The sequence below is a fragment of the Helianthus annuus genome, chromosome 6 (genome assembly GCF_002127325.2).
Source record: "Helianthus annuus cultivar XRQ/B chromosome 6, HanXRQr2.0-SUNRISE, whole genome shotgun sequence".
Lineage (NCBI taxonomy): Eukaryota > Viridiplantae > Streptophyta > Magnoliopsida > Asterales > Asteraceae > Helianthus > Helianthus annuus.
In genome coordinates this window covers 78,830,629-78,858,255 of record NC_035438.2, presented here as the reverse complement: position 1 = coordinate 78,858,255, position 27,627 = coordinate 78,830,629, and the positions used below count along the sequence as shown (strand labels likewise).

General features: G+C 30.8%; 1 protein-coding gene and 1 long non-coding RNA gene across 2 annotated transcripts; both read right to left on the bottom strand.

Annotated features, from left to right (window-relative positions):
* Positions 1–2,700: 2,700 nt before the first annotated feature.
* On the bottom strand, positions 2,701–3,139 carry LOC110865707. The gene is made up of 3 exons (XR_002550889.2): positions 3,096–3,139; positions 2,925–2,981; positions 2,701–2,811 (listed from the first exon to the last, which is right to left on the bottom strand). It is a non-coding gene; the product is annotated as an uncharacterized LOC110865707 (long non-coding RNA).
* A 5,513-nt stretch (positions 3,140–8,652) lies between these two features.
* On the bottom strand, positions 8,653–15,005 carry LOC110865706 (vacuolar cation/proton exchanger 3). Its single transcript, XM_022115032.2, has 12 exons — positions 14,654–15,005; positions 14,096–14,163; positions 13,953–13,981; positions 13,612–13,808; positions 13,264–13,488; positions 13,050–13,181; positions 12,798–12,914; positions 12,642–12,695; positions 9,331–9,447; positions 9,151–9,241; positions 8,994–9,061; positions 8,653–8,883 (listed from the first exon to the last, which is right to left on the bottom strand). Exons 1-11 carry the CDS (start codon positions 14,927–14,929, stop codon positions 8,997–8,999), a joined length of 1,371 nt encoding a protein of 456 aa, XP_021970724.1. The 5' UTR covers positions 14,930–15,005; the 3' UTR covers positions 8,653–8,883; positions 8,994–8,996.
* Between the last annotated feature and the right edge of the window lie 12,622 nt (positions 15,006–27,627).

Below are 27,627 nucleotides of genomic sequence, written 5' to 3'. Positions count from 1 at the left end.
ATAATAATAATGACGATGAACATTGGCATGCTCATTTCGACAACAGTTGCTCACATAGGCATAGGCACGACAGGTTAGAAGTTGAGAAAATAGAATAGCACGTATATGAAAGATGGTTGTCTAAAAGTTTATGTTCTTTCCCATATGAATTCACCTAATAATTTTCTAATTTCGTAATTATTGTAGTTAAGTTACAATAAAATTGGATTAGAACATACCTACCTACAACATAATATGTGAGCCTAACCTTAAGACCATATTTCGGCAACTCATGAGCTATCATTAGCAACTAAATAATCACTCCAAACAAATATAGATCACAATAAATAAGAATCGTAACCTTTGAACAAAACGGTTGATGAGGTTGTTTGGATGAAGTTTGGTTACCCAAATCAACCCACATAAAAGTAAATGATCAAAAGTGACACCTTTGTTTAAAAGTATCAAATGTTTCAAAATATAAATACACACTTGTAATTTATAGAAAGTAAAACAAACCACATTGGCACTTTGAGTAGAACACAAAAACACAACTGAGTTCTTTAAATTTTGCGGCAAGATCTTCCAGTGGAACACATTTCTGTTTCTGCAAATTGAAGAGCATGTACGTGATATCATGAAATCATTTTATAACCCATTACCTTTAAGAAAACAATTTACACATTAAGTTAAATTATTTAATAAGACCAAAGACATACCTTAATGAACTCAACAAAATCAAAAAGCAAACCATGGTTGGCATATTGAACTTCATTTTCTATAGTACTTTCAGCATCTACTTTAAAATCCCCTTTTCCATTTCTCAAACTCTAAAGCTGCTGATTAGATTGAATTTAACCTATCAAATGTTCAACACTATATGGAGGTCGAAATTCGTGTCGACTCGCTAGCTTTTATATTAAGTTGAAATCAAAGAGAATTTTACATATATAATAAACTAATTTTTTATAAAAATAAAAAAAACCATAAAATTTGGTATTCTTCAGCTATTTAGTCGCTAACCAGCGAATAACGCCAAAACCTCGCAATGCTACGGCACGCGCTATAGTGGGCGCTATTACCACTATTGACATCTATGAATCTAATCTTTTTTAAATAGAACAATTTAGGACATCATACGAATTTTAATATAAGTTAGACTAATTTTGACCCGTTTAACTTGTACCCATTTTATATTTTGCTACGTTTTTTTTAATATTTTACATATATCAAATAAAATTAAAGCCTGAATTGACCCGTTAAATGAGGTGCATATTGGTGACTTTGCAAAAGAAAATTAACGGAAATTACCTGGTCATAGTTAAGTTCCTCTGAAGGCAGCACCTTTCCCTGCAAAAAAATATATTAAAAAACAGCGTATTATCATCAGGTTTCTAGAAATTGACTGCGAGAAGTAACATCACCTTCCCCTGAAAAAAAAAAGAAAAGAAAATCAAACTAATTGACACATAACTCCCGTTTTTAGATTAAAAAAAAACTTACAGCAAAAAAACCACCAACTCCATTGCTAGCATCCACAATTATATGAAATCCTTCCAACGGCTTTTTTGTTATCCTGAAGCAGGTGACAAAATTAAAATGACAATGTTCCTTCAAGATTAGATAATACTCGGTTCCGCTCATTTTACCTGTTATGATAATAGCTCCAGTTGTATAAAAATGTTCATTTTTTGTCAATGTAGTATTGAATACTGCTAGTGTGGCCTGCCACATCGACTGGGCGAATGGGCAAGAAACAAAAAAAAAATGTTAGCTTGTTTCACTGTATTCACCACAAACAACACATGTTTTCGAGGGAACCTGGATTCTCCTTCTAAGCAGCAAAATTATAGTCAACATTCTCTCTTTCACAGCCCTCCATGCCACAATTCCTACCTTCTTTGGAACCCACGAATTCCACTCAAAAACATAATTAGGTCGAACCCTATTAACTGATTGCACCCATACTTTAATGCTCCTAACATAAGTTCCAATCCAATTCAGCACTCCCAAACCCTACCCTAACTCAATTTAAACAAACAGAAACCTGAACCCTAACAACGTGTCATTTAAGACACTGATAATACATGCGGTAGCTATCATTAGCAACTAAATAATCACTCCAAATAAATATAGATCACAATAACACTTGAAAAAGATTAACAAAATGAACATAGAGAAACCTGATTGTAAGAGACTTGCCAATCTTTGACTTTTCAACCATAAACAATCTATAACCCTAGAAGATAAGATATCAACAATTGGTGTTTAGAAAGGCATAAAGGGTTTGATATGAGTTTCGGGCAACATTTGAATAAAGTGGAAACCTGTGTAGGAAGATGAGGTGAAGTTGTATAATGAAAGCTCTTTCCAGTGCTCTTTGCAAATTGAAGATTTCGAATGAAAATGAGAATCGGTCGATGCTCTAATCGGATTACATCATAAATCCCCTCAAAGACTGATTTGGTAGAGTGTCTTTCTCACTCCCAATAAAGATAGTACGATCCAAAAGCACCGATGCATCACATCCCTACATCATGTTTCACTGTAATTCACTTAAAACTGAATTCTAAACATAACAAATGCATATAATACATCTATGTGTCTACATATGTCTGTTCTTTACAATGGAAACATGTAACTAAGAACGTAAAGCGTTTGATGCTTAATAACGAAACACAACCCATATGAGAGCAATAGATGGTTCATGTACACCTTGAAGTACATACAAAAAGCTTTCTTAACTTTTTAACCCATCCATAGCTTCAAAACTCTATCCCGACCACCCGATGCAACTTTCTCACCATCTGGACTCCAATCCACAGCAAAAACCTTAACAAATTGAAAGAAAAGAATGATAATAATTATCATCTTGTTGAAATGACCTTTATTCTTGTTAACCTTTTTTTTTTAAGAAAAAAATATAAATTAAAAAAAATAATAACCTCATCTTCATGACCAGGAAGGTCTTGCTTCAATTTCTGTGTCCTCACATCCCAAACCTAAATATATAACATGTTTAAGATCATAACAAATTAAAAGAGTACTTGTAAATTTATAGAATTGATCTGGATTATTCATTATTTATAATGAATTATGAACAAAATTAATGTTACCTTCAAGGTAGAGTCCTTGCTACCACTCAAGAGAAGTCTGCTGTCAGCAGACCAACTGCACAAAACCATACAACACTTGAGAAATGAATTCGTAATAGCATTTCATGGATTTCTATTACTTTATAACATCTAACAAAATAAAATTGGCAAATAAAGCAGAGTTTCTAACCAACTCAGATTTATACGGATCCGTCATATGAACCAGAAACCCAACTTCCATATCTGCAAAGAAAATAAGAATACACACAAAAAAATTGAAATTAGAACAATATTATATTCAAATAAACAGAACAAAAAGTCTGTTTTATTAAATTTTCAAACTCCGTAACAACATGGCAACATAATAAATCTTTATACATAATCAAAATAAGCGATTAGGGTTTATGATGGAATGAATGAACTGGAAAACTAAGAAAAGAGGATTAACCAGAAACAAATAGAAATCCATTATGGTGTATTAGAACATCAATAAACAGACAAATTACAACAATCAACTGGTTAAAATCTCATATAAAAAACAATTAGCGGATCCGTTAACATCAACAACAACATACAAATCATACAACAAAATTAGGGTTTTCTAATAAAAACTAAAAATTAACATACAGAGGTGGAATCCAACTTACCGATCCTTGTATTTCGAAGTCTGATGATGAACATAAAACATAACAGGCTTCTTCGGTGATCGTTTCAAACATCCGATTAAAAAAAATAATTTGTATATAGGCGATATAATTGGAAACGGTTCCATAATTTCCTAATAAAACTTCCAATTATTGAATAAGATTGCAACCTTCCATATATAATCTAAAGAAACTGCGCAGAGAATTGAAGGAAATTGAAGGAAATAGGTAGAATATGAGAATGGCGCCCAATTTCACAATTCTCTGGCCAAAGAGAATAGCCACATCAAAGGCAATTAGTCAAACACTATTTTGCTTTAGTATAATAGATAGATTAACCAATTCTATTGGTGTAACCAAGAATCGGATAAAATGATGTATATAAAATAAATTGTGTAAAGAAAACAAATGCGTATGCTTACTTTAGATTAGGTTTCATGCAAAATTGTTTTCTATAAATCAAGATTCCATTTGTTTATACTTTACTAGTGCTAATACCCGTGAATTTCACGGGGTTGAAAAATGATATGTTTGTACTTTTGGTAAAAAAGTTTTATGTTACTTATCGTAAACGAACTGTACGCATGAACTTATTATGGAAATCTGAATTTAAAGATTAAAATAAAACGAAGCATCATACTATAAACGTAACAAAGGGAATTGAAAAGTAAATGTAAGAAATATGTTTTTCTGGTTTGAAATATAAATTGAAACTCTATTACTCTAACACTTCTACTTGCTGGAGTTTCGTAACCAATAACCTTGAATTCGTTTTAGACCAGTTGAAAAACAATCATCACCTAACGAAATATGTTCAACTTCAATTATATCATGCTATCCAACAACACCGTAGCTATCATAGAAAAAAGGAAAAATTACAGGTTTTGTCCTTTATCTTTATACCACTTTTCAGGCGGTGTCTTTTTTAACGAATGTTGACGGGCGGTGTCCTTTAATAGGTATTTTGTTGCAAGTTTAGTCCTTTACACCTAACCCAATTAAAAAACCATGTTAATTGTTGGGTGTAAAGGACCAAACTTGCAACAAAATACCTAGGTAAATGACTAAACTTGCAACAAAATACCTAGTAAAGGACATCGTCTGTCAACAATTAACAGGATTTTTTAACTGGGTTGGGTGCAAAGGACTAAACTTGCAACAAAATATCTAGTAAAGGACATCGCGTGTCAACATTCGTTAAAAAGGATACCACCTGAAAAGTGGTATAAAGATAAAGGACAAAACTTGTAATTTTTCCTAGAAAAAATATGAATTTTTTTAGTAATATATAAGAATTCGTTAAAAGAAAAGTAACCAATAACATTAGAAATTGATTGACGAACCTTCTATGACCATCAATATTGTGTGTACAAAGATTCTTAACCCAAGTATTTTCTTTAAAAACTTTGATCTTTACTTAAGAAAACTCATTTAAACCACTTAAGTCAGTAATTAACTTGGAAATGATCTACATTTTATAAGAACATTAAAATACGTAAATTTTGTTAAATGAAAAGCACTAAAAGACAAAAAATTAAATATAAAACAGGATAGTATAATACCAATTGATGAGTTACTGTCATTGCAAAAAAAGATAGTTAGGATCGTCACTAACTTGTCGATAACCTTCCACATTGCTAATATGTTCGTACTCTTGCTCAATCAAGGGAGTGTTGTTTAACAAAAGTTGACGACCATGTTTATTGAATATCATAATATTAAAATGTGTGGCGTCCTTTATTTGATTACATAGAATATCACCAGGATTTAACGTTAGATCTTCTATAAATTTAAACCAAACGTCAGCAAAACAATAATTTGGGCCAATCTTTCTCATACGGACTTTCCATTGATGATACTCGGATACATTAAGCATAACCATGTTATCGGGTAAATGATGTTGATAATGTTTGGAAATAAAGTGTTTGGTAGAACTTGTAGAAAAAATTCTTTTTTAAAAATTATGCCTATTATCTATTTTTAATAAAGCGTAATAAAACAAAAATTAAAAATGTCATCTATAAGAAAATTACGTACCATTGGACTTTGTAAAAGATTATGAATAATTTTACAAAATGATTTTCCATACTCTTTATTTGGATCAGGAGAGAAGAGCTTGAACATGAAAGTACGATCACCAAGATAGTTGAATATCATGAAGAAAACTTCATGGCCGAAGAAGTTTAAAACCTCACACCATCCATCGGTAAAGTAGAATATATCTTCTATTAATTTGATAACAACAGACCATGAATGCGTTTCATCAAATTTAAGACTAACATTTGAAGATTCTAACTTACTCATCCATATAAATCTACTCATACATATAGGTATAGCCTGAAAAAACAAAAAACAGAAGGCACATTTCTTTCAAATAAACGATAAAAGAATATGAATAATTCCTTTAAAAAATAATACGGAGAGTTGTGTACCTGTTTAAGCGATAGCGGATCAAGTATATTTATGATAAAGTTCGGACCATGACGATACATGTTAACCAAAACACGGAAAATCAAAAAGAAAACTAAAGATTGAATAGTACTTGCACTACATACAATGAAAGAAAAATTTAGAATATGTATTTATGAAAGAACATTGCAAAATCATACTACCTCAGTCCCACTAAAAGTGTCATATTTTGAATTTTCAAAGTCTTTATTTATAAACTTTGACTTTAATTATATATTTTTGTGTTATATAAAACTTGATGAAAATTAACCCAATAAAAACACTTGTAAAACACACTCAAATCATATAACTTTCATCAAGTATTATCTAACACAAACAAAATTATTTAAGGTCAAAGTTTATAAATAAAGACTTTGAAAACTCAAAATAGGACACTTTTAGTGGGATGGAGGGAGTACTTAAAAATATGATTATTTTACAAATAATATGTAAATAACTGGTTATTCTATTTTCCATATATAATCAGAATTGTAAAACTTTTATTACACATAATTAACAACTTTCTTTAAATATTTGTTGAAGTATACTTATTTATTATTGATAAGTAATTAGTAAAATAAGTAAATAACAACTATTAATATAGATATAAAATGTAGATATTTAAGTAGTTTATTCTTTAATTAAACTAACAATAACTTATCTAAAATTACCAAAGGTACGATATCAACATCATATCTCTCACAATCAAATCAACTTCATCATCACTGGCGTTTCACAATAACTTATTCTTTACAACGTGCGTTTAATAAGAACCGAATAAAATGGTTTAATGGACGAAATCATGTAAAAAGATAAACGAGCATGTTTTATTTAGAATTTGGTTTCTTGCACCAAATCAATTTTCGAAAATTGGGATTAACGAACGAAATCATGTAAAAAGATAAATGGTCAATTTTACGCGATGAGGGTATCATCAATAGAAGTATCATGTATGTATGTCAAATTTGGACGTCTTACGAGGATACAGGTTTGAAGATGGATGATGTTGTTGCTGCTTGGAAGATGGATGCTAACAGAGTTTTGAAGACTAAAGCTTTATACACGATCCCTAAACTTATTATTTGTTTTAGAGAAAAGTGCCCGGATAGTCCCTGTGGTTTGCCCATTTTCATCTTTAGTCCCTAACTTTCTACAATTACAGCGATAGTCCTCAACTTTTGCAATTTTGTTCCCGGATAGTCTCTAGCGTGGATGGGGGTTACTTTTTGGTGTTAAGGATGTGTGAAATTACTAACATGCCTTTTAATATAAAACAAAGTATATTAATTAATTATATATATATGGGACCCAATTATAAAATGTATAATATATACACACAACACATTCAGACCTTATCTCACTCTTTCTACTCTCTCTATCTCTCTAAACCACTGCCACCACCACCACCACCCACCACCACAACTACCGCCGTCACGATTCGAAGACGATCCACTTGCCGTAGAAATCTACGACCTCTAGTCACACACCTGGATCAAGTCGGATTCGATGCCTAGGATTTTCAACCAATCCGCTTCAACGATCTGGCTTTCAGTTGCTTCCGATGATCAGAATCTATACCTTATGGAGTGTTAGGTGAAGTAGAAAATGTTACCAGAGTGAAGGTGTGGGAGGTAACTGTAATTTGTTTGGATTGAAGGAGATCAGAGAGATGCCGGTGGATTTTGTGGAGGATTTGAAGAGGTGTGAGACGATGATTTCATCGATTGATGTGATTATGGCAGGAAATGTGGTGTATATGTGTGCGGATTCGAGAGGTGAAGAGGTTGTTGTGTGTGTGAGGTTGGTGATGGTGGTGGATGTAGGTGGCATACAGTGGTTAATACGGTGGTGGATACGGTTATGATAAAGTGGTGTTGACGTGCTCGGTGGTGGGAGTGGAGGAGGTTACCGGTGAAAGGCGGCAGTAGCGATGGGTTTGGTGATAGAGGTGGTGACAGGCGGTGGGGTTTTATGGCGGTGGTGGAGGTGAATGTGGTTTATTTAGTAATTTTTTAATATATTTTGTTTTTTATACTAAAGGGCACGTTAGTAATTTCACACATCCTTAACACCAAAAACTAACCCCCATCCACGCTAGGGATTATCCGGGAACGAAATTGCAAAAGTTTGGGACTATAGCTGTAATTTTAGAAAATTAGGGACTAAAGGTGAAAAATGGGGAAACCACAGGGACTATCCGGACACTTTTCTCTTTGTTTTATTTAGACATATATAAATGTTTATGTATGATCCTGTGATTAAGTTTATGAAAAGTTTATAACTCTTCTTATAGCCAAGTCATTTAATATGTCATATTTTTTTATAGTTTTAAGTATGTATTAATCATAAATAATAATTAACATAAATAATTCTCTCAAGTTCAGGAAAAAATCTCGGATGATAACCTAGTTAGAAGATAAACCCAAAACCATAACTTTTCATTATTAAACTTAGAAATTAGATAATGAAGTGATCGGATTTCGGTTAATAGAACAAATTAATAAATTAATAGAAGACGGTGGATACAGAGAGAGTCAAACATAGATTCATAATAAACTTCAATGTTTATTTTATCAAAGAGTAAATACTACTCTTCATTAAGAATACAAAGACCTAGAAGCTTGTACTTGTACCGTACAAGCAACAATTCATAAACCTAGCTCTATGCCCACGCCAATGAAAGAATGCATGCAGATTTACTTCTCAGAATTCACACCCTGCATACAATATATTTTGAAATTAATAATAATTCTTTATACATTTTTCGTAATTTACAAGACATAAAAATGAAAAATCTATTATTATAGATATATGTATAGTCAATTACCTTTTAAACACTAAACACTCCAGGGTTAGATGTTTTGAATCTCATGTTCACGGCATGGAGACCAGGTTCTAGAAAAGGATTCAAGAAATGAATAAAAGCTTTCAACATTAGAAATTTGATTAAAAAAATTAAAAAAACTAAAAACTAGGTATTTTACCAATTGGAGAAATTTGAACATAAAAACTAGCTCCAATGACAAAGTAGCAAAGCAAAAGAACTACTCCTTTAAGATAATGAGAAGTTCCATCCTGCAAATATTGATTTACATAAGTTACTAAATATATTCTGAAGTTAATTATAAAAAATTAAAAATAAATAAAATTACAAAAAAACGTACCTGTAATGTGAAAGCTGTGGCGAGAATTGTGAGGGCAAGTGAACCGGTTTCAAGGAGATTAAAATCAAGATCCATTTTGATGCCAATTATCCATGCAACAATAACACTCATTGGAACCTAAATCATAAATAAAAATTTATTAAAAAAATTCAAATTTTTTTAATAATATATCTAGGTAAAATTAAGTATGGGTGTGCCTATTGGCACACTAAAGTGCCTATTGGCACACCAAACCCTAGCAAATTTAGGGTTTATCTACGCAGCGTATTGGTCAATACGCAGCGTATAGGGTTAACCCTCTACGCTGCGTATTGACCAATACTCAGCGTATATAAACCATGGATTTCAGTGCCTGACAACCAATCATTGCACAGAAAACAAGGGTTATATACGCTGCGTATTGGTCAATACGCAGCGTATATAAACCATTAGATTTTTTGGGTCATTTTGGTAGGTTTGAGGGAAATTTTTTCACAAAGTTTAAATACGCTGCGTATTGACTTCTAAGGAGCGTATATAGAGGTCTGAAAATGTCTTTTATACCCTTGTTTTGAGGCTATACGAAGCCAAATACAAGGGTAGTTGTGTCATTTTGGTCTCATACGCTGCGTAGGGACCTCTATGGAGCGTATATAAAGCTCCATTTTTGTATTTTTTTTATTATGTATTCCTTTGTTTATTTATAAAAAAAAGAAAATTATCTATAAAAACAATATTATTGGTAAATAATACAAATATAAATTATAAAAATAAAAAATAATATAAATATTATGAATTATAAAAATTAAAAAAGAAAATTATTTATAAAAAAACAATATTATTGGTAAATAATACTAATATATTGTTTTGTTATCGTTTAAATTAAATTATCGTATTCCTTTGTTTATTTATTAAAAAAGAAAATTATTTATAAAAAAAGAATATTATTCGTAAATAATACAAATATATTATATTGTTATCGTTTAAATTAAATTATCTTATCGTATTGCATCGTATCGTATCGTATCGTATCGTATTGCATCATATCGTATCGTATAGTGTATAGTATATAAGTCTCGTATAGAGGCCTATACGGGTGTTATTGTTTAGTATCGTATCGTATCGTATAGTGTAGTATAAGTCTCGTATAGGATTCCTATAGGTCTTGTATATGCATATAGGATTAGACGGGACTTAAACCACACCTATACGATACTACGATATCACACTTATAAGCTTATACGAGGTTAATACGTGACCTAAACCACACCTATACGATACGATATCACACTTATAGGCTTATACGAGGTCAATACGTGACCTATACGACGCTATACGATACGATATCACACTTATAGGCTTATACGAGGTCAATACGTGACCTATACTACGTTATATGATACGATATCACACTTATAGGCTTATACGAGGTTAATACGTGACCTAAACCACACCTATACGATACGATATCACACTTATAGGCTTATACGAGGTCAATACGTGACCTATACGACGCTATACGATACGATATCACACTTATAGGCTTATACGAAGTCAATACATGACATATACTACGTTATACGATACAATATCACACTTATAGGCTTATACGAGGTCAATACGGGACATATACTATGCTATACGATACGATATCACACTTATAGGCTTATACGAGGTCAATACCGGACATATACTATGCTATACGATACGATATCACACTTATAGTCTTATACGAGGTCAATACGTGACCTAAACCACACCTATACGATACGATATCACACTTATAGGCTTATACGAGGTCAATACGGGAACTAAATCACACCTATATGCCTATACGGGTGTTATATCGTATCGTATAGTATCGTATCGGGTGTTATTTTCCGTTTTTTTTTTTATAAATAAACAAAGGAATACACAAAAAAAAAACAAAAATAGAGCTTTATATACGCTCCTTAGAGATCACTACGCAGCATATAAGACAAAAATGACACAACTACCCTTGTATTTGGCTTGGTATAGCCTTAATACAAGGGTAGTTGTGTCATTTTGGTCTCATACGCTGCGTAGGGACCTCTAAGGAGCGTATATAAAGCTCCATTTTTGTATTTTTTTTATTGTGTATTCCTTTGTTTATTTATAAAAAAAAGAAAATTATTTATAAAAAAACATATTATTGGTAAATAATACAAATATAAATTATAAAAATAAAAAATAATATAAATATTATGAATTATAAAAATTAAAAAAGAAAATTATTTATAAAAAAACAATATTATTGGTAAATAATACAAATATATTGTTTTGTTATCGTGTAAATTAAATTATCGTATTCCTTTGTTTATTTATAAAAAAAGAAAATTATTTATAAAAAAAGAATATTATTCGTAAATAATACAAATATATTATATTGTTATCGTTTAAATTAAATTATCTTATCGTATTGCATCGTATCGTATCGTATCGTATTGCATCATATCGTATCCTATAGTGTATAGTATATAAGTCTCGTATAGAGGCCTATACAGGTGTTATTGTATAGTATCGTATCGTATCGTATCGTATAGTGTAGTATAAGTCTCGTATAGGTTTCCTATAGGTCTTGTATATGCATATAGGATTAGACGGGACCTAAACCACACATATACGATACGATATCACACTTATAGGCTTATACGAGGTTAATAGGTGACCTAAACCACACCTATACGATATGATATCACACTTATAGGCTTATACGAGGTTAATACGGGACCTAAATCACACCTATAGGCCTATACGGGTGTTATATCGTATCGTATATTATCGTATCGGGTGTTATTTTCCTTTTTTTTTATAAATAAACAAAGGAATACACAAAAAAAATACAAAAATGGAGCTTTATATACGCTCCTTATAGATCACTACGCAGCATATAAGACAAAAATGACACTACTACCCTTGTATTTGGCTTCGTATAGCCTCAATACAAGGGTATAAATGACATTTTCAGACCTTTATATACGCTGAGTATTGGTCAATACGCAGCGTATATAAACTTTGTGAAAAAATGATCCCTCAAACCTACCAAAATGACCCAAAAAAGTCTAATGGTTTATATACGCTGCGTAGAGAGCTATACGCAGCGTATATAAACCTTGTTTTCTGTGCAATGATTGGTAACTAGGCACTGAGATCCATGGTTTATATACGCTGAGTATTGGTCAATACGCAGCGTATAGGGTTAACCCTATACGCTGCGTATTGACCAATACGCTGCGTAGGTAAACCCTAAGTGTGCAGATAGGCAAACTGGGTGTGCAGATAGTTAGGGCCTATGAAAAAATAATTCTCACCACAAAAACTGAAATTTGAGTTGCAGAACCAAGTGCCACACCCAAAGTTATATCCTACAATTTTAAAATATAATTACAATAATTAATCATATGATTAGTTTATGGGTTTAAAAGATATAAAACTTGGCGTGATAAGTTTTTGTTAGTTTAGATTACCAATTTGTTCTTGAAGGCAAAGATGATGGCTCCAGCATGCTCGGCTGCATTTCCAACTATTGGTAGCACAATGATGCTGATGAAACTCACTGATATCCCCCATGAAGTGGAGGCTTCCTATTAATCCAAATGAGTTAAGTTATATACTTATATTTTATATAAAATTTGGATAAGGTTTAATTTAAGCCTAATGAATAGTTAAATAAAATCACTGTTTGGCCATGAAATAGTTATAAGGAATAATGATCAAACCTCAATAGTGTCCACTAAGTATTCTGAGAGCAATGAGATGACTGCAGTCATTGAAATTAGCCAAATCAGCCCACTCCAAAATCCTATCACTGGGGTCTCTTCTTGACTCATATCCATATCATCCTCATCCTCCTACAATTCTCAGTTATTAGTTGTAGTGTAGATGTGATTAATTAATGCACACTAAAGTAAACACATGTACATACATACATACCTCTTCCCCTTCAAAGATGTGGCGGTGAGTCCAGAGTTGGAAGATAAGGTAAGCAAAGTAAGCAATAAGCATGACAATGCAACTAGCTCTGGATAAGTTCAGTGTTTCTTTAGCAATACTAAGTGCATCAATGCTTCTACTCTCCGCTGCAGATCTGTACATGAGTGGCAACAGATGGCATAGCAGCCCCAGTAGCAGTAAGGCTATGTTGACATCTGCTTGTTTCTGTTTCAACAGATGTTATCCTATGTTAACATCTCAGTAACACATGATATATGTGCACACATATATAAAATAGACGTTTATTTTAGAACCAGTAATACGTTGAGAACTACAAAAGATTATTACCCTATCAAACTTTTGCTCAACTGAAAGATTGGCAATACCACCACAAAGAAGAGAAGTGCCAAGAACCAAAAGAAGGTTGGAGAGAATGGAACCCAACAGAGAATATTTGACAACATCAATTTTATTTTCCTTTAACGCAAATATTGCAATGATAAGTTCTGTTGCATTTCCACATGTTGCATTCAACAACCCTCCCACTGCAATAATAAAATAAAACCTATTATTACTCATAAAATAAAATCAAGTAAAAAAATAATATATATAAATAACAATGTAATTTGTTTTATAGTTATTTGAAAAATTAGAGATATAATCAAACCTAAATAGATGATTAAACTTACCAGTGGGGCCTGTGTAGAAAGCAATTTGCCTGTAATCAGCGATTAATTACATAAAATGAATTTAGTTAGTTGCATATAATAATTGGAAATTAAGAAAAAATATATATATAATCAAGTAAAGAAACATGAAAACTCTTGCTTACTCTGTTAGAAAGCTCACACGTTCGGCAAGCGGAATCAAGCCAAGTAAACTCAATGAAAAAACCCATGGCTGTTTAGAAAAAAAAGTATAAGAGATTTTGTTATTTAATATTATAATTAATAACAACGAATCTTGTTGTATAAAAATTGGTAACCTCGAATTAAAAAAAATAATAATAATAATACTTATGTTTTAACACATCAAGATCAGAATTTCTTATTATATTATGTCAGGTAAATGATACGTGTGCAGATATATTAAATAAAATAAAATTAATCAACTTCTGTTTCCCCAATACATAAAACGCACGTGTGCTAAATGACAACAACAAATTTTATATATAAACCGTCTCTTACATAATGTAAAGAGTCAGTTTCACATGGAATATGCAAGGTCTTATTGTAATATTTATTTTCTGTTAAATAGAAATATGCAAAATTATAGTTATATAAAGAACTATATAAACAACGAGTTTAATTAATTTTCAACGAGTAATAACAAAATTATTTATAATTAATACGTATAACAAGTGGCTGGGGTGGCAATGAGAGGCACTCACCCTTGCATAACCGAAGTAATGGGCAGCAATTGCAAATGGAATTGCGACAAAAAGAACTGCTAACTTAGTACCCAAAATGACCTCTTGGAGGTTGGCTAAAAGGTTTCTAAGAGTTGAACAAGGCACTTTTGACACAAGGGACATATCGGATTTTCGACGAAGTGAGGACGAGGACTTGTTGTGGGCGGTTCGGCTATGACCATGACCGTGTCTCGTCTCTTTCGTCAGTCTCTTGACTGAGCCGTTTTCGAGCAACCATGGTTCGTTTGAAGCCATTTGGTATATTATATGTGTGTTTGCAAACTTGGAGGTTAAATGAATGAATTGAATGAATGAAGCATTGAAGCCCTCCTCTTTTATATTTGCAATATATCAAGCGAGCGAACCTTCGTGGAAGCTGCACCAGACTTTGTCTTTAGAAGTTAGTATTATTTCCAATGATTTCTACAATAATAATTATTAAACTGTTTAATAAAAAAGTAAAAAACCTTAAAATTTTAGGAATATTATTTATGAGTTTTTAACTAATCATTCAAAAGAAATATCATAGCCGAACTCACCACTTTGTCTTCACCTTGGCTGACATATGTACAATGTTGAACATTCATTTTAGAAACTTATTATATACACTAGTTGGTTTTCCCTGTGCTATACGTCAGTAACTCTGTTAGTACTAGTTTGGTTGAGTTCGTTTCGATATCGATACTCGTTATAGTAACTGAAAGAGAAAGAAATAAAGTCGCGATTTTGTCGCATCTTTTACATCAATCAAAAACCTTAAAAACGAATACCGGTTTTTGATATTGTCGTTACCGCCATATCGGTACCGATTTTATTAGGTCGAAATCGATTAGATTCGTTACATATCGAGATTCGTATAGTTTACAATGTTATTTGGTCGAAATCGATTAGATTCGTCACATATCGAGACACGTATAGTTTACAATAAAAAATGCATTTTTAATACTGTTATTGGCACTCGTATAATATATAATACAAAAAAATAAGTTGTTTTGGATAAAAATATGTAAATACTATACATCGTCGGTTCCGGTTCTATTTGGTATGATAGCGATACGATATCCATTTTCATGAAAATTTATATCACAATGTTTAAAAAGTATAGTTACAGAGTTAGATTAAGAAAAACCAACATAAGCAAGTTACTAAAAAATAAACTAAATGATAAATAATCTTTTATTAAAAAACTTATAAATAATGTTTAAGAAATTGAAAACATTGTTCATCGTGAATTCAAATTGATATGTATAATGTGTACAATATCGAACAACCATCTCGTATTTGTTATACACATATGTACGATACTATACAACCATATCATTAACTTTTGACTAGAGGTATATTATGAATGTACATATGTGCACATTACAAAATAAGACACGTACAGTTAAAGAAGATGATCAGATGGAACAGTATTTGATAATGTAAATATGCGTACATACGTTTCTAAATTGTGAATACGTATAATACATATGTGTACATTCAATTCAGCATCATTTTTAAATGTGTTCTATGGAACAATATTTTATAATGTTTGTATTTTTTTAATTAACAAATTAATTAATTGGTGAGAGAAAAAAAAAGAGAATCTAATTAAATATTTAATTGCAGAGAGAATTAGTTAACAATTTATCTTTATGCCCTTTTCATTTATTTTCTACACACAAATAATTACAAAACTGTCATTACTATAAAGTTTCAGGATCTAAATAATCAATGGTCCAGATTTGTTCGTTTTGTTCACAAAACCACTATGGTTCACTCAGGAACCTCAACATATATATATATATATATATATATATATAGTAGGATTCCTGCGGAAAGTGTATTTTTCCTAGAAAGTCTAGGAAGCGATCTTGTCCATCCGATTGGTGTGTTTAAGGGTTGAGATCAAATCAATGGCAATCTTGTAATAATTTAGTATATATTTAATAGATTGTTTTAAATGAGGAGGGGCAATTTCGTCCTTATGTGTGTTTTAAATCAATCAAAAATAACCGTCAGAGATATCACATCTCCTTAATACACGCCATTTTCCCTCTCTCTCTCTCTCTTTCTCTCTCTAAACCCACAACGAAAACCCTCTAAAATCATACCAAAAATACCTAAAATCATGGATCAAGATAAGAGATTTACCAACTTCTATATACGTAAGATCTTCCCAACATTGTGTTCTGTGTTTTAGTAGGCGATTAGGGTTCAATCGTGTTCTACATTGAAGTAATTGATGTTTGAAGGGAAGAGATTCAAAGAACAGAGGGATTTGAACAAGATGGATGGAAGCAGAGATGAAGTCGCCGGAAGAAAAGTTGAAGTTGCTGGAAGCACAGTTGAAGTCGCAAGAACCCTAGGTGTGTGTTTAAAATAACAAATGTTTGTAGGTATTCCGTTTGTTGTGGATGACTCTGCTTGCTGGGGCGAAATCTGCTGATGTAAAACACATTTGTATGAATCTGCTTGCTATTAAAACACAGCTGTATGAATCTGAATTGCTGTTAAAACACAGCTGTATGAATCTGAATGATAAAACACATTTGTATGAATCTGCTTGCTGTTAAAACACAGCTGTATGAATCTGAATTGCTGTTAAAACACAGTTGTATGAATCTGAATGATAAAACACATTTGTATGAATCTGCTTGCTGTTAAAACACGGCTGTATGAATCTAAATGATAAAACACATTTGTATGAATCTGCTTGCTGTTAAAACACAGCTGTATGAATCTGAATGATAAAACACATTTGTATGAATCTGCTTGCTGTTAAAACACAACTGTATGAATCTGAATTGCTGTTAAAACACAGTTGTATGAATCTGAATGATAAAACACATTTGTATGAATCTGCTTGCTGTTAAAACACATCTGTATGAATCTGAATGCTAAAACACAACTGTATGAATCTGCTTGCTGTTAAAACACAACTGTATGAATCTGAATGCTAAAACACAAACTGTATACATCTGCTTGCTGTTAAAACACAACTGTTTGAATCTGAATGCTAAAACACAATTGTATGAATCTGCTTGCTGTTAAAACACAGCTGTATGAATCTGAATGTTAAAACACAGTACCAAGAACATGCTGATAGATTCCAGCAAGGAAACGAAGGAATGATTGATATTAAGTGAGATAAAAAATCGAAAACAAAAAATTCCGAAATTTATGGATAGTTAGTTATTGAAGATAATTTACTAAAATAAAAATAGATTGTGAAAGTACATAAATGCCCTTTTAGATAAAATCCTTCAATGCTACATGTCACGTTCTTATTGCTTCCTAGACTTTCTAGGAAAAACACACTTTCCACCCAACTCCTACTATATATATAGGGTAAGGATAGTGTAAAAAGGGCCTAAAGTGTGAGAATTGTATTATAACACTATATATAATACTATATAACACTATATAAACACCGTATAACAATATGTAACACCATATAATACCATATAACACTATATAACATTATATAACAAATATAACTTTATATTATACATCTATCATAGACATGCTATCAGACAAACTATAGTGTTATATTTGTTATATAATGTTATGCTAGTTTATATCGACGTGGCGCGTTGCAGCGAAATCGAGCAAATGATAATGTAAAACAAACGTGATTTGAAAATAAAGCATATTGTTTAGAAAGCCAAACCATTAGAACGACTTAGTTTATCATTGTACCGTTTTATGATACCAAATAAATACTTTATTTTGAGTACAACTTCGTTTTTAACAAAAATTATAACGGAATGTTGGGGAAAAATCAAGCACAACTATATACTTAAGTTTTTAGAAAAAAGTTATAAACGTAAATTATTGAAGAAGTATCAAATTAATTGATAAATTAATTTATGTTATAAAAAAGAAAAAAATTAAAATTATGTTATTGAAAGTAAATATAATAGTAAACTATAATATATTAAATAAAAGAATAATGAAAAGCTATATATTATTATAAAAATAAAGTTACTATTCATCATAGTTTATTAACAATATATATATAATATAATAGTGTTACATAGTGTTATATGGTATTATATGGTGTTACATATTGTTATACGTTGTTTATATGGTGTTATATAGTATTATATATAGTATTATATATAGTATTATAATACACTTCTCACACTTTGAGCACTTTTTACAGGATCCTCTACATATATATATATATATATATATATAGGGGATGGATCATGAGAAAACTAGTTTAAATGAGAAAACCAAAAAACTAACTAAAAAAACCTAAAAAAAACCAAAATTTTTTTTTATAATTTTTAAAGAAAAATCGCTACTTTTTATGTATGGAAAAAAATTTTCAAAAAAAAAAAAATTTGTTGTACTGCACATGTGCACTAATACGGAAAGCCTAAACCACTTAACCCACCCCCACCGACACCCCCCAAAAACCTAAACCCCCCCCCACCCCCCAAAAACCTAAATTCACCCTCCCACCAAAAGCCTAACCCCCCCCATCCGCCAAAAACCTAAACCCCCCACCCCCACCCCCAAAAACCTAAAACTAAACCCTAAACATAAACCCGAAAAAAACCTAAACAACCCCCCCCCCCCCCAAAAAAAAAAAAAAACCTAAATTCACCCTCCCACCAAAAGCCTAACCCCCCCCCCCCCCAAAAAAACCTAAACCCCCCACCCCCACCCCCCAAAAACCTAAAACTAAACCCTAAACATAAACCCGAAAAAAACCTAACCCCCCCCCCCCCCCCCAAAAAAAAAAAAAAAAAAACCTAACCCCCCCACACACCCAAAAACCTAATCCTAATCCTAAACCTCCAAAAAAACTAACCCTAAAATCTAAACTAGACTCAAAAAGCTAATTTTAAGCATATAATGCAATTGTAGTACATGTTATATTGCACATGTGCACTACTATAATAATAGTGTTGAAAACAAGACGACACCATAAATCTTTTTTTATGTCATAAAAAATATGCTCGAATATACTTGAATGAAAGATAAGAAAATTTGTGATCTTATGGTGCCATTTTTGTTTTAAAATGATAACGTATGGAGAAATGGGAAATGTTTGAAAAGTTATATATATTTTTTTCCAATTTTACCCCTCCTTCATTAAAAGTCTCCCTACCCCTCCTTTTTAGTGGATTTTAGTTAGTTTTCTCATTTATATCTAGTTTTCTCATGATCCTATCCCTATATATATATATATATATATATATATATATATATATATATAGAGTGGGGATCCTACGGAAAGTGTGTTTTTCCTAAAAAGTGTAAAAAGTCATAAAACACAATAATTTCAGGCATAAAACACACCTAAAGCTCACAAATAATAGAATGAATATTACTAAAATCATATTCAAACTCTAATAGTCCATAAAAATTTCAAACACACCATCGTAGAACTATGAATATAAAACACACAATGCTAAACAACATAAAACACAATAATATTTGTCATTCCACAATCAGAGCCTTAACATCTAAAACACAACACAAAACCCACATACATGATGTTTTAGTAATCTTCATCATATTATTTGTGGGTTTTTGGTGTGTTTTATGGTTGACATTATGGTGTTTTATGACTTTTTACACTTTTTAGGAAATTTGGACTTTCTGGCCAACTCCTATCCTATATATATATATATATATATATATATATATATATATATATATATATATATATATATGGGGTCACTAAAATGAAAACCACCCCCAATTGCGAGAACCGTTAGAACCACCCTCCACCAATCAAATAATGACAACCAAAAGGGTAATATAGTCATTTAATCAAAACTATCAAATCATTTCTCTCTACTCATTAAAGTCTCTTTTAAAGTCTTTTCAATTTCCCTCTCTTCATATTCTCTCTCCTCTTTTTATTATTTTGTAAAAAAGTTTTTGTAAAAAAAATTGTAAAAAAATGTTTTTGTGAAAAAAAAGTTTAAAACCGTAAAAAAAGTTTTCGTAAAAAATGTAAAAAAAAGTTAAAAACGTGTGTGGTTGGGCATATATGTAATCAAACTGAAAAAAGGACATGTGTAATTTTCGTTTACAGCATATGCCATAAAACCAAGATACTTTCTGTTTTTTCTAATAAAAGTCCTTTCATTTTTTTTTGCACTTAAAAAACCAATATACTTAATTTTTTGTTTCATAAAAGTCCCTCCACTTTATTTTGCACATAAAAAATCAATATACTTTTTTTTTCGTCTCATAAAATTCGCCTAACCACTTTTGATAAATAAAACAACATACTTACTACTCTTGTATCATATAAGTCCCTTAAAATGTTAAACTTTAATAAAAAAGAATCTCTTAATTATTATCGGATGAAATCAAGAGAACAGTATTTGACAAATTATGTTATACTTTTTAACGATTTTAAATTTATACATACCATTTTATATGTTTGTTATTTTATTTTATTTTGTGTTTTTTCATCCACGCTCATGAATTTTATTATATTATTTTCCGAATAATATTTATTGTTATCAATTTATTGAATTTAAAATGAAAAAGAAAAGACAAACATGAAACTTGCTTTGGTTTACCATACATCCAATTTAGAGCACTAATTTATCTTAATTTTTTTAACGTGATATTATTAAGTAAAAAAAAATTCACAATTTTGTTCTAATTCAACATTTTGGGAAACTTTTATATGCAAAAAGTTGTTTAGGGATTTTTATGAGAAAAAAAAATATGTTGGTTTTTAATGTGCAAAAAAACGTGTAAGGATTTTTATGAGAAAAAAAAAACAGAAAATATGTTGGTTTTTTATGATATTTTTCATTTCCCTTAATAACATAACTATACTTGAGATGGGGTATATAATTAAGGTTAAAAATAAAGGAATATATGTAATTTTCCCGTTTTATTAGAATTAAAAATTAATCGCAACTCTCCCATCCTTCTTGTTGTACATGTTATAAGAAATGGTTTTTATTGAATACGGCTTATATATTCACTTTAACAAAACATATTTAAGTCATTGTTTACTAACACGTTGGAATCTTAAATGAAGTATGTGAATCTTGTTTTAGCAGCAATATATGTTGATGCATGTCGTTCTTTAGAACCATTTAGAACTATGCCTAGAAATGGTTAAAAATATTTCATAAATCTATACTATATAATAAAAGAAACCAATAAGTGGACACGTGTCATTTATTGAGAGTATCTTATATTAATTAATTAAATATATAAAACAAGAAATTTATGTGTTTGTTTAAATTTTGAACGGATTATCTTAGAATCTGTTTTTAAGTAAAATAAATTTACATCATATCCATTTATATTAGATGTTTTTGTTACTTTTTTCAAGAGATAATTGTATCTAATAATAAAAGATGATTTTGCTTTTCATTTATTTTTTGTTACCTTTTTCAAGAGATAATTGCATTTAATAAAAAATAATATATCATTATCACTATAAATAAAAATTAAGTTGTGAATTATAATACACGAATATTAATACAACTAATTACCAAAGCAAAATTCTAAAAATTAATATATGTTTATTAAACATATTTTATACATTTTATAAAATCTATACTTCTTTACTATATAATAAAATAAACCTATAAGGGATACATGTCGAGGAGCTCTACATTAATTATTTATCCTTCCTATTATTTAAAACCTACACTAAATTTAAACTAAATAATAATTATTATTTATAATTAGGTAGGAGAGTTACATATAATTAAGTATAAGGTATTCAACTAAACAATAATTATCTACAATCAAGTATAAGATATTGGCGGGTATCGAGTATATCCGGTAGTTTTTTTAAAGATATAATTTTTTTTATCTTGTATATAAAATTAGATTTATTCAACCCGTATAATACACAAGATTTTTATTTAAGATATAACTTTTTATAAATTAGTATACAAAATTACAATTATACAACCTGTGTAATTCACGGGTTTTTAATAATATATATTTTTTTATTATTTGGTATATAAAGTTACATTACTCAACTTGTACAATACATGGGGTGCTTAAAGATATAATTTTTATTAGGAAAATTGGTATTTAATAAACTAACCTTTAACCAGTTGGTAAATAATAATCCAACCTACACAATTGGTATATAATAATCCTACCTATCAACATGTTGGTACTCAATGAACTTTCGTTAATTTTTTTTAACTGAAGTTAGTTTTTAAGTTTTATTTATTACACAAACAGTCCCTGTAGTTGTAATTTACTAGTTTTAACTATTTTATAAATCTCAAATCGAGGAAAAGGAGGATTTTCGAGTGGTTTTTTTGTTTCATAAAATAGTTAAAACTAGTAAATTACAACTATAGGGACTGTTTGTGTAATAAATAAAACATAAAAACTAACTTCAGTTAAAAAAAATTAACGGAAGTTCATTAAGTACCAACATGTTGATAGGTGGGATTATTATTTACCAATTTTGAAGGTTGGATTATTATTTACCAGATGGTTAAAGGTTGGTTTATTAAATACCAATTTTCCTTTTTATTATTATTTAATATATAAAAATATATGTATTCAACCCATGTAATAACGAGATTTTTAAATATATATTGTTTTATTATTTAATATATAAAATTACATTTATTTACCCCGTGTAATACACGGGGTTGTAACCTAGTTTAATATAACATACGGTTTTATTTAATAGTTGAAAGATAAGGCTTAAAAAATTATTCAAGGTTTTAAAAATTAAGTAAAAAATCTCATAGGAAAAAGATAAATCCCTAATTGGTTAGATGTGGTGGATATCTTAGCTGTGACTTCGACGAAATATTAAAAAAGTGTAAAATTATTTTACAACTAATTCCACCTACAACACTACAACATAATGATCATGTGTTTGAGAGGATGAATTGAAGTCATGCGTTTTGATCAGTTTTTCAAGACATCATTGTATCGTTTGTTTCTTTCATAAAGGAATATGCATGCACTTATTATTTATTTAATACTTTTTTAATATGAAACATGCATATACGCATATTGTTACATGTTGAAAATGCTCTTGTGCATGTTGCTACTCCATAACAAATATAGGAATCTTACAAAAGAGGGAAGATGAGAGATGATATATGATAAATAAATTAAATAATGAGAGTAGAACTAACTAATTGAATAGAACATCAATCGATGAATCACGATTTATTGAACTTTTAAATATTAAGATTAAAGAAATAGAATAGATTGATTATCCGAACATTGTCTATTGTCTCTCTATAACAAATTCCATAGATTATGAAAAGCAAAATACAAGGTTTTGAATCATGATGATTATATACATCTTAATTTTTTATTATTTTATTATTCTAATTAACTGGCTTCTTGTTTTTTTCAAATCATTACTTTTTTAACAATATTTTTTTATTATTTTATAATTCTAATTAACTTAAAGCAATAAGCATGTGATGGCACTTCAAGGCTTCTTTTTTCAAATCATTATTTTTTAACATAATTATTTTATTATTTTGTTATTCCAATTAATTATACCTAGTATTAAGCACCCCCTGCGTTGCGGCAGGGGCGAGCACTAATGCCACACTACTGCCAGCGACCACCGACACTGAAGTTGCGGTGTTAATGCGAAGAAATTAAACCGAAACGTAAAACATAGAATAAAATAACTAAGTTGATCTAGGACTCGCGCGTTACGATGAACCCACGTCTATTTTTTTCCGTTTGACAGATTCATCGTAATCTATATATAATATTTATCATTACCACTATACAAACCATAATGCATACAATACAACAACCATTACATCAATATGTTGCAAATTATATTTATACAAGATTTTGGCTAAATTAATTAGATTATTATAAATAATAATAATTTACAAATAAAACAACAAAACTTTGAATGGATCAAACCGATTAAATATGATAAGATAATGAAACCATTATTTGATTAGGGTACAACCACTTAAGCACAATTTACAACTATACATGCATACAAAACAGATTGCATTTGGTAAGGTAACGAAACAATTATTTGATTAAGGTACAACCACTTAAGCACAACTTACAACCAATATTTGATTAAGGTACAACCACTTAAGCACAACTTACAACCAAACATGCATACATACATATGTTTCAAATTAATAGTATATAAATATTATGTAAATATCAATATACAATCACCTAGACTAACCATACAAACAACTAAGGCATAAAGCATCATTTAAGCAAGGTGTACAACTCCCGTTTTAAGCCATCTCCTCCCCCAAATAAATCAACGGTGACAACGAAGGCCGCACCCAGTCTTTTTCTCCACAACTTCAGCAGGTGGTGGCGTCGTCGGAGGAGTGACCAACGGTTGTAATGGAGTCGGTGGTCTCAGATGTTGGCGAGACAGGGATTTAGGTCTGAATTGCAGTGACGGTTGCAAAGGTGCTGATAATGCCGACGGCTAGGGTTGTTGTCGAGTGTAGATGGTGGTTATGCTTCGAACCCTAAATCTCCTCTCTTTATCACTCATCTAAACCAGATTTTGAGGTAAGTTTTTGAGTTTTTTTATTGTAATTTGTTTGTTTTTTCTTTATTTTCGATTAAGTTGTCTTATCGCCTGTTTTATTCAATACTCGATAAATCTTGTTGATTCGCCTCGAAGGCCATCGATTTGTATGCATAATTCTCTTATCATGATTCAACTTTAAACGTTGGTTTGATTTTGAATGTTCACAAATGAAACTTTAGGTTTCTGGTGGTTTGCGTTGTTGAATTTGAGTTTTATATACTACTTTGCTGATTTGTTCTTTTATCATGATAATTATAATAGATTTGTTGTGGCGAGGGTTGTTGATTCATCGTTTGATCTGAGCAAAACGAAAGGAAAGCTTTTGGTAGATTCTTATTTTGTTATTTATTAATTGATTTAAATGAAATATTACATTTGGGTGAATTTTTGGATATTTAGAAAGCTTCGTATGAACAAAAGTTTTTGACTTGTTTGACCCATAGGTGTGGTCCTGTCTCTCTCATTACTGTTTTGTATGGGAAGATAAAAGTTGGCCCTCTTATATAGGAATTCAACTCTGTATGACCTTATTTAACGTTGTGTTTGAAAGTTGGGGTGCATAGTTTTGGTGGTGGTGGTGAGGTGGGAGTAGCAATGTCATTATAATGAATGGGTTACGTTAAAAGAACAAATCAAATCAGTCAAAAGCAAATGCACAAAATCTTCTAACTGCTTTAGTTTTTCTTAAATTAATTTAGATCAATGTTATAAGTATAACATTTTTAATCATATAGAATATGTTAATTAGTTCTAAATATAAAAATATTATTATGGATAGAAAAGTTGTTGCGGGTCAGCCGAGCCTAATGACCTGTTTTGACTTGCGAAAAAGTCAACCTTTTTGGGCTCATTCTTTTAACTAATAATAATGTTTGCGTGAAATCTTGAATTTCAAGGAGGTTGAGGCCGGTTATATGGAGTACAAGCCGAACATTATTATCAGTGTTCATCCTTTAACGCAACACATTCCATTATGGTTCTAAAGTAGCAAGGCTTACAAAAGAAATGGTTATTCAAAGTCTAAATACATGCCACCGGACATGATAATAGACAAACATACATACATATTATTAGACTTTTTAGATCCTTCTTAAAACATTCCAACTTGTGTTATTTAACAGGTTTGACCAGGGTGTCATTGTGTCAAAAGATGCTAATATTACGGTCTTTCGAAAGATCGCCTAAAGCTAAATCAGGTATGTGTTTTTGAATGCCCTTTCGAACCTCTTTTGCCCGTGCTGTTCTCAACAAGGTTACCACTTTTTCTTTAATTTTACAGTTGATTCACTAACATTGGTTAAATTTATAGTTCATGTTACTTTGGTTAATTCACCACCTCCTTAATTTTATGATTAATTCACCTAAATCAAGTACGCCTAGAAAACCAAGTACATTTAGCATAAATATATTAATGTTAAATTTACAAACTTTTAAATACACATCTATAGTTTTTTTTTTGAGTTAATTACCAAAATCGTCCCTGAGGTTTGGGCACGTTTACAAACTTTAAAGCAGATGAAGTCTGTCGATTAAAGAGAAGTTTTTAGGGGCTTAAACAACTCCTCGAGCCTGGTTTGGAAGATTGACCCTAGCAATGAAAAGATATCGCTTTCAACAAAGAAACTTCGATCATATGTGATTTCTTAAACGAAAAGGTAAATGTTTGACTTGTTTAATTATTTATGTTGATAACAATATAATTACAGGAAACAATAAGGAAGGAATGCAAAAGCTTAAAGCAAATTTATTCACTGAATTTGAAAATGAAGGACTTGGGAAGACTTAAGTACTTTCTTGGAATTGAGGTACTGAGATCGAAACAGTGGATCTTTTTATGCCAAAAGAAATATGTTCTTGATCTCCCAGTCGAGATTCAAATGATCGATTGCAAGTCGGTCGATACCCCAATGATGACTAACCAGATACTGTTTATGAAAAAAAGCAGAATTGACAGACAAAGAAAGATATCAACGTTTGGTAGGTAAGCTGATATACCTCTCGCATATTTGTCCCAGCATTGCATATGCAGTTGGGGTGGTCAGTCAGTTTAAGCATCAACCTTAAGTAGCACACATGGAAGCAATATGGGGAATTATTAGATATCTAAAAGGGACAACAGGTTATAGGGTGCTCTTTCAACCAAACAAGCATTTAGAGATCCAAGCCTACACAGATACAGACTAGACAGGAGATAAAGGAGACCGAAGATCAACATTAAGGTACTTTACTCTGGTTGGTGGGAATTTGGTCACGTGGAGAAGCATGAAACAAAAGGTTGTAGCCTTATCTAGTGCTGAAGCTGAATTTCAAGGAATTGCATGAAGACCAGCAGAAGTTTTGTGGATTCGGAAACTTCTAACTGAAATCGGTTTTTCTCAAACTGAAACAAGTATGATCATGTGTGATAAGAAAGCCGCAATACAAATCTCACAAAATCCAG

Excerpts from the sequence above, each read along its gene's own strand:
- LOC110865706 (XM_022115032.2), bottom strand. The coding sequence starts at position 14,929 with ATGGCTTCAAACGAACCATGGTTGCTCGAAAACGGCTCAGTCAAGAGA. Across the intron at positions 13,809-13,952 it reads TTTCTACACAGGCCCCACTG|TGGGAGGGTTGTTGAATGCA; the intron begins GTAAGTTTAATC and ends TTATTATTGCAG. Across the intron at positions 12,915-13,049 it reads ACTTAGTGGACACTATTGAG|GAAGCCTCCACTTCATGGGG; the intron begins GTTTGATCATTA and ends TTGGATTAATAG.